Raw genomic sequence first — 18,172 nt, 5'->3', positions numbered from 1 at the left:
TCAAATCGTTTTTTAAATTAAAATAGATATATTTTGTTTTGCTCAAGTTTACAATCAGATTGTTCATGTCACACCAATTTAAGAACAGTGATATTAATTCCTCTGTTTTTGATTTTAATTCCTCCTGACTCTCTGCTGATACAGCTAAAGACGTGTCATCTGCGAAAAGAGTGAGAGCATATTCATTATAGGTGAAATAAGTAGGCAGATCATTTACAAACAACAGAAAGATCAGCGGACCTAACACAGAGCCTTGAGGAACTCCAGAACATATATCATGATAGTCTGATTTCATATCTTTAATCTTGACGGACATCCTAGGATCTGTAAGAAAGTCAGTGATCCATTCTAGGAAGTCCCCTCAAAATCCTAGATTATATAATTTGCTCTTGATGAATTTAAAATTTAAACAATCGAACGCACGTGACAGATCGAAGAATAATCCTGCAACATGCTTACCACTATCTATAGAAGCGTATATGATTTTTAAGAATCTCCAAGTATCTGATTGAGTGGACTTGCCTTTGCAAAAAACATGTTGAGAATCGGACAGGATCTTAAACCTTGATAAAAATCTCAATATTCTCTCATTCATAACCTTTTCAAAAATTTTTGAGAAAATGCTTAGCAGGGCTACAGGGCGATGTATCGTTCTTCTTATGAACGGTATGATCATGGCTGTTTTTAGAATTGAAGGAAATTTGCCACTTGTGACTGATAGATTCAACAACTAAGCTAAATGTTTTGAAATGTGTAACTTAATTCCTTTTAAAATTCCCACTGATATATTATCAATTCCTGTACTTTTTTTATTTTTTAGACTGTTAATTACTGCGTCAATTTCACATTCGTTAATGGGCATAAAGAAAAAAGTATTCGATTCAACTCCAGAAACCGTGTATACGGATGATCTATTGTCGCCAAAATGGTCTGCTAAGCTATTTTCTATTACTGAAGAGAAATAGTCCCCAAATATGTTCGCAACATGATCTCTATCTGTGATTACTTTATTATTATAGTTGAGAGTAATATCTCTTTGAATTTTTTTTCTGTTCGTTTCTTTGTTGACTAGATTCCAAACTGTTCTATTTTTATTGTTAGAATTCTTAATTACATTTTCGTAAATATTCAACTTTGAAGCTTTTATTAATGATTCATAGTCTTTCTTCGCTTTTTTGTATACAGCACGAGAACGTGTCTTTCAACTAGTTGAAAGTTGAAAGACACGCCAGATGAAGCCATTGTATGGCGAAACACGTGTTGCGTTTTTGTAAAACAATTTAGTGAAAATCTCACAATAAAGTGTTTTTGGAATATGTTAGTTATGGATTTTCATCAAGTATCGGCCGATTCCATCATATACAGCACGAGAATCTTCGTTGCCTATATTTTTACATAACCAATGCATACTTTTAAAATCAAGACTGGCCTGTTTCACTTATTTTGAATTATTTGAGGTTTTTTTTTCTGAGAACGAAATTACATTCGACTAATTTTTATATAATTTTCAGTTTAGTTGATTATTTACTTCTTAGAAAGTGCTAAAATCCACATATATATATGATTTTCAAAATGATTTGAATTTTCGTGTACTATGTGAAAACAATTGAGGTCATGTCGAGTTTGTTTCAAATAACCGCAATATAAATATAAAACAAGAACACATTGAAAGATTCTTAAAAGGCGCTCTGGACAGAAGTGATATGTCAGAAAAAATAAATTGAATAAAAATGAAAAATATTGCATATATGTATATTAAAGATATAAAATTCCGTGGATTTATCAAGTATATTGAAAAAATTTATTCAATTTCAATGATCACATCACATAAGGCCTGAATTTTTGAAGAGGCTCAACACATATGATAAAGGTGTTCACATTACAAAGATTCATGTGAGATGTATCAGCATCATGTTGTTTTCAATTATATACATTGATCACAACATGTCATAAAACTATGTTCTTTCAACCACTCACAGAATGAGATATATTGCAAATTATTAAGAAACTGAAAAATTCCAGGTCTTCTGAAGATGACAAAATTCCAAATATTCTTCTCAAACACATGACTTAATTGTAACCCAATATTTATTAAACCTTTGAGCTGTAGCCAACTACAGAGGCATTACATTATGCACTAACATTTGAGGCAGCAAATTAGTGAACAACTTCTATTATTGAATATTACTGGAGTTTTTCCCAACACCAAATCGTTATTTTTAACACCTCGACACGCGTTTCGATCACCAAGTGATCATCTTCAAAGAGGAAGATTAAAACTGTTTCAATCTTCAATCTTTCCAAACAGTGCATCATAAGAACTTCTATTATTCTTAAATTAAAATTCAACATTCTCAAAAAAAAACATGGGTTTACAAAAAAAAGTAGTACTGAAACTGCTTTGAATGCCTTTGTTTCTAAAATGATTGAGGCATTGGTTAAGTGAGAAGTGGCCATTGGTCTCTTTCTAGACTCCTTCAAAGCTTTTAACTGTGTATCACAAAATTGTACTACACAAACTATATCACGATTTGGTATAAGGGGATAGCTCTTGAGTTTATTCTTCGTTGTCCTAAATTGTCAGTATGGAAAACGAAGTGTCTAATATAGCATCTGTGAGAATTCTATTAATCAAATATACTGAAGTTGCAACAGCACATATTATCATACATCTAGATTTCAGCAAGCCATTTTGTTCTGATGTATAAATGTCTGATGTTTTATACCAGACATGAGTAAGTTTGCAAAAGATCGATTTCTGTACACAGTCCCATTGTCTGAATGGATCACTTTTTTTTTTTCATTGTCGTTCTCTGCATAACGTTTGAAGTCAAGAAATATCTTGACTTCCAAGTCACAACACAACACAAGTCAGTGTACAGAAGTTCCAATATTTCTGATGATCGGTTTCCTAAGTAATCTATATTGTTTGCTTTTCAAACAAGAAATGCACGGTTCTTGATTTGTGTTTTTGAAATCGTCACCATCTCCACAACCATGTCTTATTCGTTTATGCCACGTCTATTATAGTTTGTGAAGGTACAAGAAGCGTATCAGGCATCTGTTCACAATTGACTTTATGAATTTTATTTTTCATAGTTCCGGTTGCAATCAAAATTTTTACAACTTTTTGAATTGAAATGCACTTCATTTTCATTTTTAGTGATTTGACTAATTCTCAACAAGATTTGGAACAACTTGAACGTCTTTCACAATCACTGTACCCTTTTCACCATTAGCTTGAATATTCAATGTTATTCTTCCAGTTTTCAGTATAGGTATCCGTTCTTCATTAGCAATAACAATTTCCGAATGACTTCAAACTGGGTTCTTGAGTCAATGTACCATTTTTCTTGATCTACATTAATTTCCTAACATTGGAAATTCAATTATTTTCATATATGCTACTTAGAATTTGGTTTGGCACTGCTGTCTTTATCACAATAATCATTACATTTGAGGCACCTCGGGCATTTTGACTTGAATATCTGATTGGAATATTGCTTTCCAAACTGCTTACCTTTACTAAGGAACGCTTCATCATGATGAGATCCTTCAACAACATCGGTAGATTTTACATCTTGTAAAAGTTTGTATTTTATGAAATCCCCTGTTATGCTCGGGCTGGAAATCTGAATTCGCATAATAATTGGTTTGTATTCATCTGGGAGTCCAGCGAGTAAGACAGTTCCTATCCACTCTTCATTAACTTTGAAACCCATAGAATTCAACTAGTGAGCGGTAGAAATGATAATATTATCATATTGATCAACATAGGATGCATTTTGAAGTTGAGTTGTGATTAATGATAACAGAACTCCTACTCTTCTAATCACAACCGTAGTCTTCAAAAGCAGTTTTCAATTCCTCTCAAGCTTCTTTTGCAGTTTTGGTTTCATGAACACGATATGTAGTGTAATTTTTGCTCTTGCTTTCGTGGCTTTTTTAGAATCCTCGTCGGTACCGAGAACACATTCCCGCATATCTTCGTGTTCCAGGTATGTATTTCAATGTAGAGAAGTTTTCACCACCTTTCAGTTTTTCAATTTGAAAATTTGAACTGGAATTTACCGCTACTGCAATAAAGTCTGTCTTTGTCGGTAAAATTAATTATTCAGAACTCTTCTGGGCCCATAAACTGATGGAATCTGATTTATCCCATCTGGTTATGGTCTGATTGGAAAATATCAATTATATTTCTCAACACGTTTTTATTAAAGGCGTTTATGATTAGCTGATCATTTTCTTTCTTTCATGCTACAAAGAGCATAGATATAAATATATTTCTTGTTCACATTGGTGAGGCTTCCTTAAATTGTGGATACTGGCTACTCAAATCTGCATATAACAAAACGTGATTTTCAGCTTCTCACAACTCTGGAATCACAACGGAATATTGGTTGTTCTACTGACTTTGTTCCGTCTTCACCTCCATTTTTTTTTGTGTTCATATAATTAAGAGATATTGTGTTTGTCTGATTATTTTTTCCCATATTTTTTTTTTCTCATTATCGCGAGAACGACTGTGCGTTCCATGTTCGGAGAAGGCTGGCTCGCAGAGAAGTGAACAGATACATTTTTGAATCGGTTGTCAACGGCTCGATAAGTGATCTACCTCGATAATAATAATTTCGCTCTACAAGTGCAAGACTTCGATGATAATAGTTATTCATATAAACACTTGTGTTTATGCCCAGTTTCTCTCTAAGAAAAGGAATTCAATCAACGTTGGATCTGGATGCAGAACGATTCCAAGGTAGGAAAACACAGTCTCGTGTAATACATTCTCATCATTATTCTCTGGCCATTGAAAGGCAACTTTATAAAACCGGTCAAACACTCTTTGAGATAGCGAACTCCTATTTTTTTTACAGTCCATTTATCAAATACAAAACATGGTCCATTACGAACCGGATACTTTCGTTTCGTTGTGAAAGGAGTTTTTGACTGCTTTTATATAGTTTTTCTCATATACTCAGACAAACACATCCATTTTCAGATTCTCATTTTCGATAATCAAATTATATCCAACTGGAGGTTTTGAATTTTTTTTTATTGACTATCGTCTCGTTTAAAGATAGAAAAACAGAGTTGTTTTTATCTGTTCAGCTGCCGGTCGTATAGAATCGTTTCGTACTCCAACGATTTGCTTTTGAACCCATTCGAATATTTTCTCTCCAAGAATATAATTCGCAGATTCTCTTCAACAAACATTTTCAATTTTGTTGAACGTATTCTATATACTCCACTCGGGAGTTTTATAGTGAATATCTCTTATTTCAATTACAGTGACCGGCACAAAATATTTATTCGTGAGTGGTCGAATGCTCTGATAAAAATTTTTTTTTTTTCTCATCAATTAGTTCCGGTTGATGACTGATATTTTCATATACGGGGTATTATCAGAATACAATACTATTCGTACTTCATCGAATATCGTTTTGGTATTTTAGAAAAATGTATTCAATTGATTGTTGAAATGTCGAATGCAAACAAAATAAAACAGTTTCAAGCTTTACAACAAATGTCCATAGATCGCATGGGTGATTTAGTTGTAATAGCCAAAATGGCTCAAACTAATTCAGATTTACACAACCAATTCAAAGCTCGGTATTCTCATTGTGGGAGTATCTATGAAGAATTTGAAAAATATAATTCAACCCTTGTTCCACTTCTCATTTCGGCTGAAACTTATGACAACGAAGAAATGAAAAAGTTGTCAAAGAGTTTTTATCAGAACTATTATACAGTTAAATCAATTTATTCCCAGTTATTTGAATCAGGTAACACTGTAAATTCTCATACTCCAGCTAAGAGTAATGTCAAGTTGCCAAAAATAGATCTTGTCAAATTTGACGGAAATCCTAGGATGTGGAAAACTTTTATAGTTTAATAGTGTAGTGCATGAAAATTCCAATTTAACGAATATAGAAAAATTAAATTATTTGACAACATCTCTTTCTGGTTCACCATTAATTACCGTTAAAGCTATTCCCGCAACTGATGCAAATTATATTGTTGCATATAACACTCTCCTCAAAAAGTATGAGAATCAAAGGGTATTAGCTAATGCTCATTATAACGAATTAGAAAATGCTTTGAAAATTCCAGAAAACAATAAAACCTCAAATAATCTCCGAATACTTCTAGATACTTTCACAGAAAATATCGCAGCATTAAAAAATCTCGGTTTTCCTACAGATCAATGGAGTTTTATTCTATTCAATATGCTTATGAGACGATTGGATTCAGACACCGCTTCTCGATTCGAATTATATCATGGATCTAATGACATCCCAACCTTCGATAAGCTTTATGACTTTGTATCAAATCAATGTGATGCTTTAGATAGAGCTGCTGAATGCCAACAGAAAAAGGTGGTATCTCAGAAATTTGAAATGAAAACCCGACCCTCTCATCATTTTCCAACCCATTCTCCTCGAAGGTCTTTCCACGTTCAAGTCAGAAATACATCTTGTCCTGTGTGTAATGCTGACCATCGGATATATAAGTGCCCTCAGTTTTTGTCGATGCCTACTCGTGATAGGTTCAAGCTAGTAAAAACGCGCAAATGGTGTGTCAATTGTCTAGGTTCGGAGCATGCAATCAGAGAATGTTCCTCGAAGTCCCAATGTTTGAACTGTGGACAATTGCATCACACATTGTTGCATTTTGGTGAATCTTCCTTCTCCAAAAATCGACCTTATCAAGCCGAAAATATAGCAAGTCCATTCCGTTCGACAGAAAACTCCCAAACTCAAAATCCCATTGATGTAACTGCATCTAATTTAGTAAACACTCGAACAAATATTTCTTCTCAATCGCCCATAAGTATCCAACCTTCAACTTCATTTCTCACTCATGCTGTTGAAATAAATCATACACCTCCTCATTCACTCTCGTCTCAAATCCCAAATACAACAGTACTTTTGTCGACTGTGCAAATTGAGGTTCTGGATTCTAGAGGTTCATATCAAAAAATGCGTGCCTTGCTTGATACAGGATCGCAAATAAATATAATAAGTCAAAAATGTTTTAATCGTCTGGGATTACATAACCAGAAACAAAATGTTTCCCTCTCTGTCCTCGGCATAAACGATATGAATGTCTCTGCATCCAAAGCTGTCCCCTTCAAATTCGCCCTCGTAACAGTTCCAAACCTACTCTCAAACTGAAAGCCGTTATAATGCCCAAAGTTTGTAATAATATGCCTAGTTATACAATTGATATCAAGTCATGGTCACACATATCAAACTTGAGGCTTGCCGATCCTCAATTCCATATATCCAGTGAAGTTGATCTTCTTCTAGGTGCTGATATGTGCTCTCTTATTTTCGAAAATGGCCATATTCGTGGTAATGATAAGCAACCCAGTGCACTTCATACAATTTTCGGATGGATTCTAATGGGAACACTATCATCTCCTGACTCTCATTCAAGAACCTCCCTACATTGTAGTTGTGATTCTCCTCTCGACTTCTCTCTCAGGCGCTTCTGGGAAATTGAAGAGGTTCCTAGAATTCTTACTTCAACACCAGAAGACACTCTTTGTGAGAATCTTTTTATCAAAACCGTTTCTAGAACCCCCTCTGGCAGATATGTGGTATCGCTTCCGTTTAAAACTTCTGAGCCGTTATTTTCTGGCTCTCGCGAAGTTGCTTTGCGGAGATTTCTCTCCCTTGAACGTAGATTATATCAGAATCCCTCCTTGCATGAGGAATATCGCAACTTCATGCAGGATTATCTCTCTCAAAATCACATGAGTCTTGATACGACCCCTTCAGATAACTCCGATAGCTACTTTATACCACATCATTGTGTAATTCGACCAGAAAGCACAAGTACCAAACTCAGAGTGGTATTTGATGCATCTGCGAAAACACCAGATGGCATTTCTCTGAATGATACATTGTTGACAGGACCAAAACTTCAAAGTGACTTAGTTACTCTTCTGTTGAACTTCAGAATGCACCCAATATCTTTTATGGTAGATATCCGTCAGATGTTTCGTCAAACTCTGCTCTCAGAAAATCATAGAAAATATCAAAAAATCCTCTGGAGATTCTCGTCGGACCAACCTGTCCAGGAGTATCTTCTGAATACCATAACTTATGGAGTGAGCTCTGCTCCATTCTTAGCTATCAGAACTCTCCATCAACTAATTCATGACGAAGGCTCAAATTTTCCCTTGGCCACTGAGGCGATAATAAACTCATCCTACGTTGATGATATCGTCACAAGTTGTGAGTCTTTACAACAAGCCCAAACTCTGAAATACCAACTCATTAATCTACTTAAACAAGGAGGATTCGAACTCCATAAATGGAGTAGTAATCATCCATCTCTTCTCTCTACTGGAGATCCCGTAATTTCCACTTCTCTTGATCTCGATAATAGCTCAACTGTCAAAGTCTTAGGCTTGCAATGGAACTCCTCTGCTGACTGTTTTTCTTTCAGTATTTTTTCCCAAAATGTTCCATGCTCTAAAAGAAATATCCTTTCTGAACTCGCACGGATTTTTGATCCCCTTGGGTTTCTGAGCCCCCTCACTCTATCAGCTAAAAAACTCATTCAACGCCTGTGGACCCTTGGACTGAGTTGGGACGAATCTCCACCCCCCGATATCATAGACCTCTGGTGTCGATTTAAAAAGGAACTCCCAATTCTCTCAAAAATAAATATTCCAAGACATTTGTCTCTGTCATCAATGACGTCATGTACCCTGCACGGTTTTAGTGATGCCAGTGAACATGGTTACGCTGCTGTTATATATTGTAGATCTGTCGCTTTCGATTGTATTAGAGTACAGCTAATTTGTGCCAAATCGAAAGTTTCTCCTTTGAAAACTCTATCCATTCCGAAACTCGAGCTATGTGCCGCTACCCTTTTATCTGATCTTTTTTCCTTCGTCTTGCCCATTTTTGAAAGGCATTTTCACATTGAAAAAATTCTCGCTTGGTCTGATTCCTTAACAACCCTCTGTTGGATTCGCTCTTCCCCCCACAGGTGGAAAACTTTCGTGAGCAATCGAGTCAGTCGAATCCACGAGAAATTACCTCCCGAGATATGGTATTATGTACCATCCGAGCAAAACCCTGCTGACTGTTCCTCTCGTGGACTGTTTCCAGCCCAGATTGTAGAGCATTCCCTATGGTGGGCGGGGCCTTCCTGGCTTCTCGAACATCCTTCATTGTGGCCTTCTTTGTCAATCCCCTCTGAATTAAAGGCTGACTGTCTCACAGAAGAAAGAAATGTGGCTCTGTTCACCCAAAAGGACGATAATAACGACTTTTTCGACACATTGTTGCAAAATTCTTCTTCCTTTCCTAAAATACGAAGGATTCTTGGCTATATTCATCGTTTCATTGAAAACTGCCGTGTCCCTCATTCCCAGCGGAATTTCTCTTACCTCACTCACATGGAGACTCACCAAGCCTCATTGTCACTGATTAAATATGTCCAGAGTCAAGTATTCCATTCAGAAATATCCTCACTTCTGAGTGGAAAATTATTACCAAAATCTTTTCGCAAATTAAATCCCTTTCTCGATATCAATGGGATTCTGAGAGTTGGCGGTAGGCTCACTCACTCACAACTTTCATATGATAAGCGTCATCCGATATTACTCCCCTGTCATCATAGACTCACTGATTTGATTATCGAAAGTACCCATCGCCAATATCTTCATCCTGGTTTTCAGATGACTCACTTTCTTCTACTTCAGAAATATTGGATTATCTCTGCTAAGAGGTCCATTCGCAAAATACTTTCAAAGTGTCTCAGTTGCTGGAGACAAAATCCAATTTCGTTCAGTTCTCCGATGGGCAATCTCCCTTCACTGCCTGTTTCTCAGGTTAAACCCTTCTCTTGCGTGGGTGTCGATTTTGGTGGACCTTATGCTATATCTATTGGTAGATACCGAGGTTCAAAAACACAGAAAGCTTACATTTGTCTTTTTGTGTGCTTTGCCACCAAAGCACTACATTTGGAATTAGTAACCGACCTGTCTTCTGAAACATTTTTGGCAGCTCTAAGACGATTCATTTCTCGACGCGGTAGAGTCTCAAAAATATACAGTGACAACGGAACTAATTTTGTTGGAGCATCCCGTATACTCAAAACTTTAAAGGGGGTAGCTCATCGGGAGGATATTGAATGGCACTTTATTCCACCCTCCAGTCCCCACTTTGGCGGTTTATGGGAGGCGGGAATAAAATCGGTAAAATCACATATATCAAGAGTTGTTGGAGAGCAAATTCTCACGTATGAGGAATTTAACACGCTTCTCATACAAATTGAATCGCTTTTGAATTCGAGACCAATCTGTCCAACAAGTACAGACCCCAATGACATTTCGGTCCTCACTCCAGGTCACTTTCTGACATTGGAGCCATTGAATTCTCCTCCTGATGACGACCTCTCAAATTTGAAGCTTAGCCATTTGTCTCGCTGGCAGTTAATTCAGCGCTTGCACCAAGACTTCTGGTCTCGATGGAGTAAAGAATATCTCCATACACTATACCAGCGAGGCAAGTGGACAGATCCAACTGTCAATATTAAAATTGGCACCCTGGTCTTGATAAAGCACGATTCGCTACCACCTTCCCGCTGGCAGCTCGGCCGTGTCTTAGATATTCAGCCAGGTACTGACGGTGTAGTACGGGTGGTAACTGTAAAAACCCCTCAAGGAGTGTTTAAGCGATCAGTGGTGAAGATTTGTCCTTTGCCACTATCCGAATCGTTATAGTAAAATGCTTCTGCATTTTAGGTGGGCGGTTATGTTCCGTCTTCACCTCCATTTTTTTTGTGTTCATATAATTAAGAGATATTGTGTTTGTCTGATTATTTTTTCCCATATTTTTTTTTCTCATTATCGCGAGAACGACTGTGCGTTCCATGTTCGGAGAAGGCTGGCTCGCAGAGAAGTGAACAGATACCTTTTTGAATCGGTTGTCAACGGCTCGATAAGTGATCTACCTCGATAATAATAATTTCGCTCTACAAGTGCAAGACTTCGATAATAATAGTTATTCATATAAACACTTGTGTTTATGCCCAGTTTCTCTCTAAGAAAAGGAATTCAATCAACGTTGGATCTTGATGCAGAACGATTCCAAGGTAGGAAAACACAGTCTCGTGTAATAAATTCTCATCATTATTCTCTGGCCATTGAAAGGCAACTTTATAAAACCGGTCAAACACTCTTTGAGATAGCGAACTCCTATTTTTTTTACAGTCCATTTATCAAATACAAAACAGACTTTGTTCTTTCTGTATTTTTTATCAGGAAACGGTTGATAGGTGAATCTAATCAGTTAATATATTCAAAACACACTTACAATTATTGAACTGAAAAACGGTTCTCCAACCACAGTTCTCAAAACATTCACGGAACTTTTGAATATCAACATAATTAAAACTACACATATATTCACTTCCACAGAAGTTGAAGAGTTTGCCAACACATATTTTAAAGCGAAAACTAAAAAATGTTCTAGTCGCTCTGTGTCCTTATACAACAAAAGAATTTAGTATCAATTTAGCTTTAATTTAGTTACTACACATTTAATAGATTATCATATGGAATTTTAAGTTTGTATGTTTTTATGACTGATAATATTTGTAAATGTAAGACTTTTTAATGCTTTTATTGACTTGTCCTGTATTACATGTGATCTTATAGGATGAATAAATTATTATATTGTACGTAGAAGGAGCATTTGTGATACCTGTTTCTGTTTTAGGTGTTTTGGAAATCCCTGCTTGAATGATGGAAAATGCCGCCCGTACTTAATAAACGAAACTGAACATAAGTTCAACTGTTCATGTCAGAATGGTTTTTATGGAGATACCTGTGAAAACATAACTACGATGTCATTCATTGGATCGTCCTCAGTTACTGTGAATACAACAAGAGAAGAAGGCTACGACATACAGTTTAGATTCAAAACGACACTCGGTGATGGTCTCTTGGCACTGGGCAAAGGACTAACTTATTATATTCTGGAACTATCTAAGGGACGACTCAATCTACACTCGAGCCTGTTAAATAAGTGGGAAGGCGTATTCATAGGCTCCAACTTGAACGATAGCAACTGGCAGAAAGTTTTTGTGGCAATAAACTCTTCTCATTTGGTTCTTTCTGCTAACGAGGAACAAACCATTTATCCAATCAGTTACAATGAAAATAATAACGTATCTTCTACAAGTTTTCCCGTGACATACATTGGTGGTATACCCAACAATCTCAAAAAATTGATTCATGAAAAATCTTTCTTTGTTGGGTGTACGGAAGACGTGTTGATCAATGGTGAATGGGTCTTTCCGCACATAAATAATGTCTCTTGGTTGAACTTCCAGAATGTAGACCTTGGTTGCGTGAGGGAACCCCAATGTGAACCTAATCGTTGCCACTCAAGAGGGCACTGTACGGATAGGTGAGTTGATTTGTGCATATCATAATAAAGTATAAGCATATTGAAGATAAATTAACTGAAGTGGGTCACAATATATTTTTGCGAGTGTCTTAAATTTGTCAAGACAAATCTAGAAATATATATTACATCTGCTATTCATTCACATCATACGGGTCATAAAAATGATTTGCATGTACAGTTCCTTCGGTTGGAAATTCTAGAAATTATGAGGATTACTTTGGTCTAATTCTTCATTTCATTTATTTATAAAAAAGAATCACCCACTCACCCATTTAAAATCAATTTGTCAATTTAAGTTTAAACACTTCACTTTGAACCAGTGTTTCTTTCTGTGGATGATTTTAACTTTGGACCACTCGATATGTTAGTGGGTCCAAACTTCTTCCTCTATTCCTGAATATTCTCTCCGACAGTCCTTTGGTATAAGAAAGAACCAGCACTAGTTGTAATCGTTTCTATTTCTATTCTATCAGATTTTCAGAATCATCATTCTGTTCAAAATCCTTTCAGATGTTGCCCAGTTCCTGGTTGGGACTTTCCTTCATGTTGCACAGACTGAATGTACAACCAATGAAGGTCGTTACAATTCTTCTCTGGTAAATCAGATACTACCCTCAGTGAGTTGGCAGAAGTTTTCACTTGTAGCCATTCCTCTTCACCATCAAGTCTAGAAGCAAAAGTTCATTTTGGGTTTTTTAATCTTCTCAGAATGTTATGAAAAATCTAATGCTGTTAAGGTTCTACTAGAAATCGTTCAGTTCCATGTCCCTATGGTTTCATATTATGAAGTTATCCTCAATGTATTTCAATCAGAAGACAAGACCAGTTATCTCCTGAAGACAATTGATGATACTTACAAGCAAAATGTATCTCCTTTTTTTAATTTGTTTTCCGTACATTTTTTATTAACTCCTCCGAATATTTTGTTGTTAGTATTTTATTAATAGATCAACACTTTTTCATACAATGGAAGTCTGAACCTCTAACATTTGCCAATATGAAGTACTGAATCAATACCTTTACTTGGTACAGGTGGATCAACTTCAGTTGCACCTGTGAGCGTCCCTATTTAGGCCATACTTGCCAGTACAACTACACAGCAGCTACTTTCTGCCATGAAAACATCACCGATTCTCTCGTAACTGTTGACGTCTTTGATAATGCTGCAAAAGCTGTCAGAGCTATCGTAGATATAAGTATGTTCATCAGAACTAGACAGTCGAGAGGGCAGATTTTCTATCTTGGTTCTGGATTCTTGCAGAGTCCCATTGAAGAAACTTTCATAGCTGCACAACTTGAAGGCGGCGAACTTTTGGTCAGGATTCAATTGAATGGATCATTAGAAGGTTATACTGTTGGAGGGGTAAAACTTGATAATGGGTACAATCACTTGATTGCGGTAAGTACATTATATTTTTCTCAAATCAATATTTATTTCAATTGATTGGTCATATAGTAGAAACTTTTTTTTCATTGCACTCAAAGAAGTATAATTGATATATCAAATTGAATGTTTGTACTTGAATGACTTCAAAATTTTCAAAACAATAGATTAGCTATATTACAGATGAAAACTAGGCATATTGTATTTTGAATAATAATATATGTTAGTTATTTATAATGATAAAATGCTATGATTCATTTATATAAGGAACATTTGTTTTCTTTTACCTTTTTGCTAATAGAATTGATTTTCAATAAAATTTTGGTTTCTCCCACATAGGACTTGCCACAATGTATGTATAGAACATTTTTTCATAAGTTGTATTTTGGTGGCTTGGTATCTTCAATATTCCTGCTGTTTGGGTAAGACTCAATTTTATGGTACTCCCAGTTTTTATGAAAAAAAGTAGGAAGGACTATTTGTATTTTATATATGTCTGAATATATTATTTTCAAAGATTATGTAGACGATTTCCATTTGAAAATACAAGTCTTTCAATTAAAATAAGATGTATTTATTTAACCAAATTCTTTGAAACATTCACCTTAATGAAACATCTAAGAATATCAGTCTGTCACTTGATCATTATGTAAAGATGTTGTTACCCCTCTTATGATAGCATTCTAGCAGTGTTCATTCCAAGTATGTAGTGTTTGATCTCTAATTCAAAATGGATTTTCAAAGTACAGTAGAACCCCGGTTATCTGAGGTAAATGGGGACCCATCTCGGATAAATGAAAACTTGAATAATCAGGATTTATTTATTATTCGCCCAATAAAACATCAATTATGTTCTTAGATATGTGGAATGTAGATAAGTACATTACAAAACAGTAAAATAACTATATTCACTTCTGTTTCATATTGCATCCTCTTTTTCTCGCTGCAATATTTTGCCATCTATTAAGAAGGAGTAGATCAGCAGGTGTTGCCTCTAGTTGCTGCTCAATATGAATTAAAGCCTTTTCTAAAGCAGCAAAACCTTCTTGATGGGATATTTTAGTGGCAGGCTCTTCATCTACCACTTCGTCATCGTCATTGACTTCTCCGGTTTCCTACAAGACATCCGTTATATCTAATGCTGGCATTACTTCAAACAAAAATTTTTCTATTTCCTTGATTTTCTCTGTCTCATTGACAGAACCAGGACTTTCACGGCTTTTCAATTTAGAAACCAAGCCATTCACTGGAATATCTTCTTCACTGTCATAAGTGTGTCGCAGAGTCAATAGTTGAATAGTGGAAGCGCGCACAGAATCCCAAGCTTGACTCACCCAGTACATAACATCGGTTAATCCGGAGCTCGGTTAAACGCGACTCGGATAAACGGGGTTCTACTGTCTTCAGCAAATTGATGTTTTCTGCTTTCACTTATTATAAAATGTTATTTTTCATTGCAGGTAACCCGTAATGTTACATTGGTACAGGTTAAACTAAATGGCACGGAATATTTCCGAAAAACAATATCAGCAGCAGGCCCTCTAGATGCTCAAGTTTTGTACTTGGGTGGTCAACCTCAATCAAGATCTGTGAGGCAAACTAATGAAAACTTGTCCAATCCCAAAATTGACTCAACTCCAACAGCTCCAGCATCGCTTACCTCTGCCGTTAGCAACATACATTTTAAAGGAATCATTCAAGATGTTCAAATAAGCACGACTTCTTTGACTATGATTGTGGAATTTTATCCTCTAGAAGCTGATGATTTAGGAATACCGAATGCGTTTGGGAATGTTTCTTTCGATAAGGCTTCTGTTCTTCAAGGTGTGCATTCTGATGACTCTTGCAGAGTTAACCCCTGCAACCATAATGGGATATGTGAAAACACTTTCAACGACTACAGGTAAGTTTAACTGTGGTTGACAATAATTCAACTAGATTCAGAATCAAATGGTCTAAAATGTATTGATAGATGTGAAACCTAGAGAAGATAAATAAATTAAATTAAGTATAAATAACAAAAATACTAGTACCAAAATATTCAGACGTAATGATAGTGAGCATAGTCTGTCTTATATTTCCAAACATTCAGAAATTGAATATTCGTAACTTTTCCTTATAATTACTTAGGATGTTAAATTTATTTTAATTTAAAGAAGAACGTGCTTATAACTTTTATTCCACATTATATACAATATTCAGATAAAATTTGAAAATTCAACCTAATTTCTTTAAATTTGAATCACATCAAAGCACTTCATGATTGATTGACTATCCAAAATTGGGATCACACCATGTTGCTTCTATCTTAGTCATTCTTTTATTATACTCATATGGCATTCTTATAAACACGCCTTTCTTGGAATAGATACAGCAGTACAAACTTAAAATTTGGCATCATACGGTAATTGTAAACTATTATGTTTCTAATGAATCTCTTCATAGAAATATCAAAATTAATTGACTTCAATTTTATTCAATATTTAATAAGTCAGAGATAAAACATCCTCAGAATCATGACACTTTCTAACACAACAATGCAAAAAGTACAATGATAAAAAAGAATGACAGAGCTTAACCCAGTGTTGCCAAGCTGGTGAAGAATACAATTCCCAGAATTTTTTGTGAAGATTTTGAGCATTAACATTTTGGTCATTACTTCCATAATATAATTAATTTCTTTTGTTGAAGTATGCAAATGCAATAACAAAGAAAACTTGGGAAACAAATAGCAAACATTGTGACAAAGACAATCAAAAGTGACAAGTGGGGACTGGTGCAAAAAGTTTTATGGGGCCTTGTTGAAAGTAAACTTTTCTCCCTTCTCCAACCAACATCTACAAGCTATCGTCCCTTCTTTCCTCAATTTCTTACACAAATCTCATGAAAACGCTTATATCTATTATTATTATTATTATTATTATTATTATTATTATTATTAATGAGGATCATTGAATTAGTGTCATTAGATGAGTTTACAGTGTTACTCATTGTGTTAGTTTGTTATTGTTTTAATTCCTAATTCATAATAATAGTGGTTGGGACAGAAGCCGGTTGGGTTGGCGTGAGTGGTTTGTTCCACTCTTTCAATCGACAAGCAGGTGAATCGGTGGTTCGAGCCGCGAGGCCGGACCATCGATTTTCACTGTCTATGGTCCAAACCCTTCTAAATATCTCACGTATCTCGTTATTCCTTGGCTCGCATAAGTTTCTACTACTGAGGGTTGTCGTTCGTAGGGGACAGCTGGTTAATGGAAAACAGATTTCACAACTACTTCTTATGATATAATATTTATCTGGTTTCTACTTTTAATTATTACATAAAAGAATTATTAATTGGCTGTTGGAGTAGAAACTTTGTCCCAGTGCTGAGCGCAGTTCATAAATCTCATTTCACATTTTGTGATTTCTAAACTTCCAAAGGCATCTAAAAGCAATTCTGTTTCAGGCAAATTTGTGTGAGATGGATTTACATCAAAGTAAACTAAAATCTCACCATCTTGTGACCGTAAATCTTTCAATTTATCGATGAAGTCTTGTCAATTAACGATACTTTTTATATATATATATATATATATATATATATGTTGCTGTGTTATGTTCTGCATCCCTACTATTTTATTCTACTTAGCAGTTGAGTTTCATCTCAAATGATCGTTAATAATTGAATAGAACTGGCCGATACTTGGAAATGGAGGGGTTTGTATTCATGGTTGAACTCATGTCCCTCTGAGATTAGATGACTGGCATATGTGGAATTTATTTTTCCGTTCTGAAAACTATATTTGTGTTTCTTTATGCGGGTTTTGAACGTTCTTCCAGTTACCCACTGGTAAGAAGTTTCCTGTATTGGTATAGATATGTGGATGATATTCTGGTATGTTTCACGGAAACGAACAGACAGTTGACAAACTTTTTGAAGTTCATAAATTCTCTTCACTCATCTATCACATTCATGGTGGAGATGGAACAGGACGAATCTAATTATTATTTGAATTTGACAATAGCAAAAGTTAACAACAAACATGATTCTTCAATTTATCGTAAACCGGCACATACAGATATTATCATTCATAATTCGTCCACTCACCTATATCAGCATAAGGTAGCAGCTTTCAACAGTATGATCCACAGACTGATAAATGTATTCTTGTCAGAAGCGAATTTCAATAAAGAACTGAATATAATAAAGCAAATAGCCATCAACAATGATTATGATAGTGGTCTGATACATTCTTTATTATCAAAGAAGTTATACAGTCAAGCTTTGAAAGAAGTTTACTCAATTCGAAAAGAAGAGGATAAAAGTTATAGTACCTTAACCTACTTAGGCCAACCCACTACAAATATT

At 35.4% G+C, this 18,172-nt stretch overlaps 1 protein-coding gene across 1 annotated transcript in view; it reads left to right on the top strand.

Moving 5' to 3' along the window:
* Positions 1-18,172, top strand: part of crb (cell polarity complex component crumbs) — a 103,443-nt gene that overhangs the window by 78,046 nt on the left and 7,225 nt on the right. The window contains exons 11-13 of the mRNA XM_074177867.1: positions 11,745-12,437; positions 13,470-13,836; positions 15,282-15,724. Coding sequence (XP_074033968.1) covers positions 11,745-12,437; positions 13,470-13,836; positions 15,282-15,724 — 1,503 coding nt within the window. The remainder of the gene's footprint in view (positions 1-11,744; positions 12,438-13,469; positions 13,837-15,281; positions 15,725-18,172) is intronic.

The sequence above is a fragment of the Leptinotarsa decemlineata genome, unplaced genomic scaffold (genome assembly GCF_025532065.1).
Source record: "Leptinotarsa decemlineata unplaced genomic scaffold, Ldec_3_MD MMD2_tig00003308_RagTag_RagTag, whole genome shotgun sequence".
In the NCBI taxonomy this organism is placed as follows: Eukaryota; Metazoa; Arthropoda; class Insecta; order Coleoptera; family Chrysomelidae; genus Leptinotarsa; species Leptinotarsa decemlineata.
Note: the sequence above shows the minus strand (reverse complement) of the source record. Positions and strands in the feature narration are given on the sequence as shown.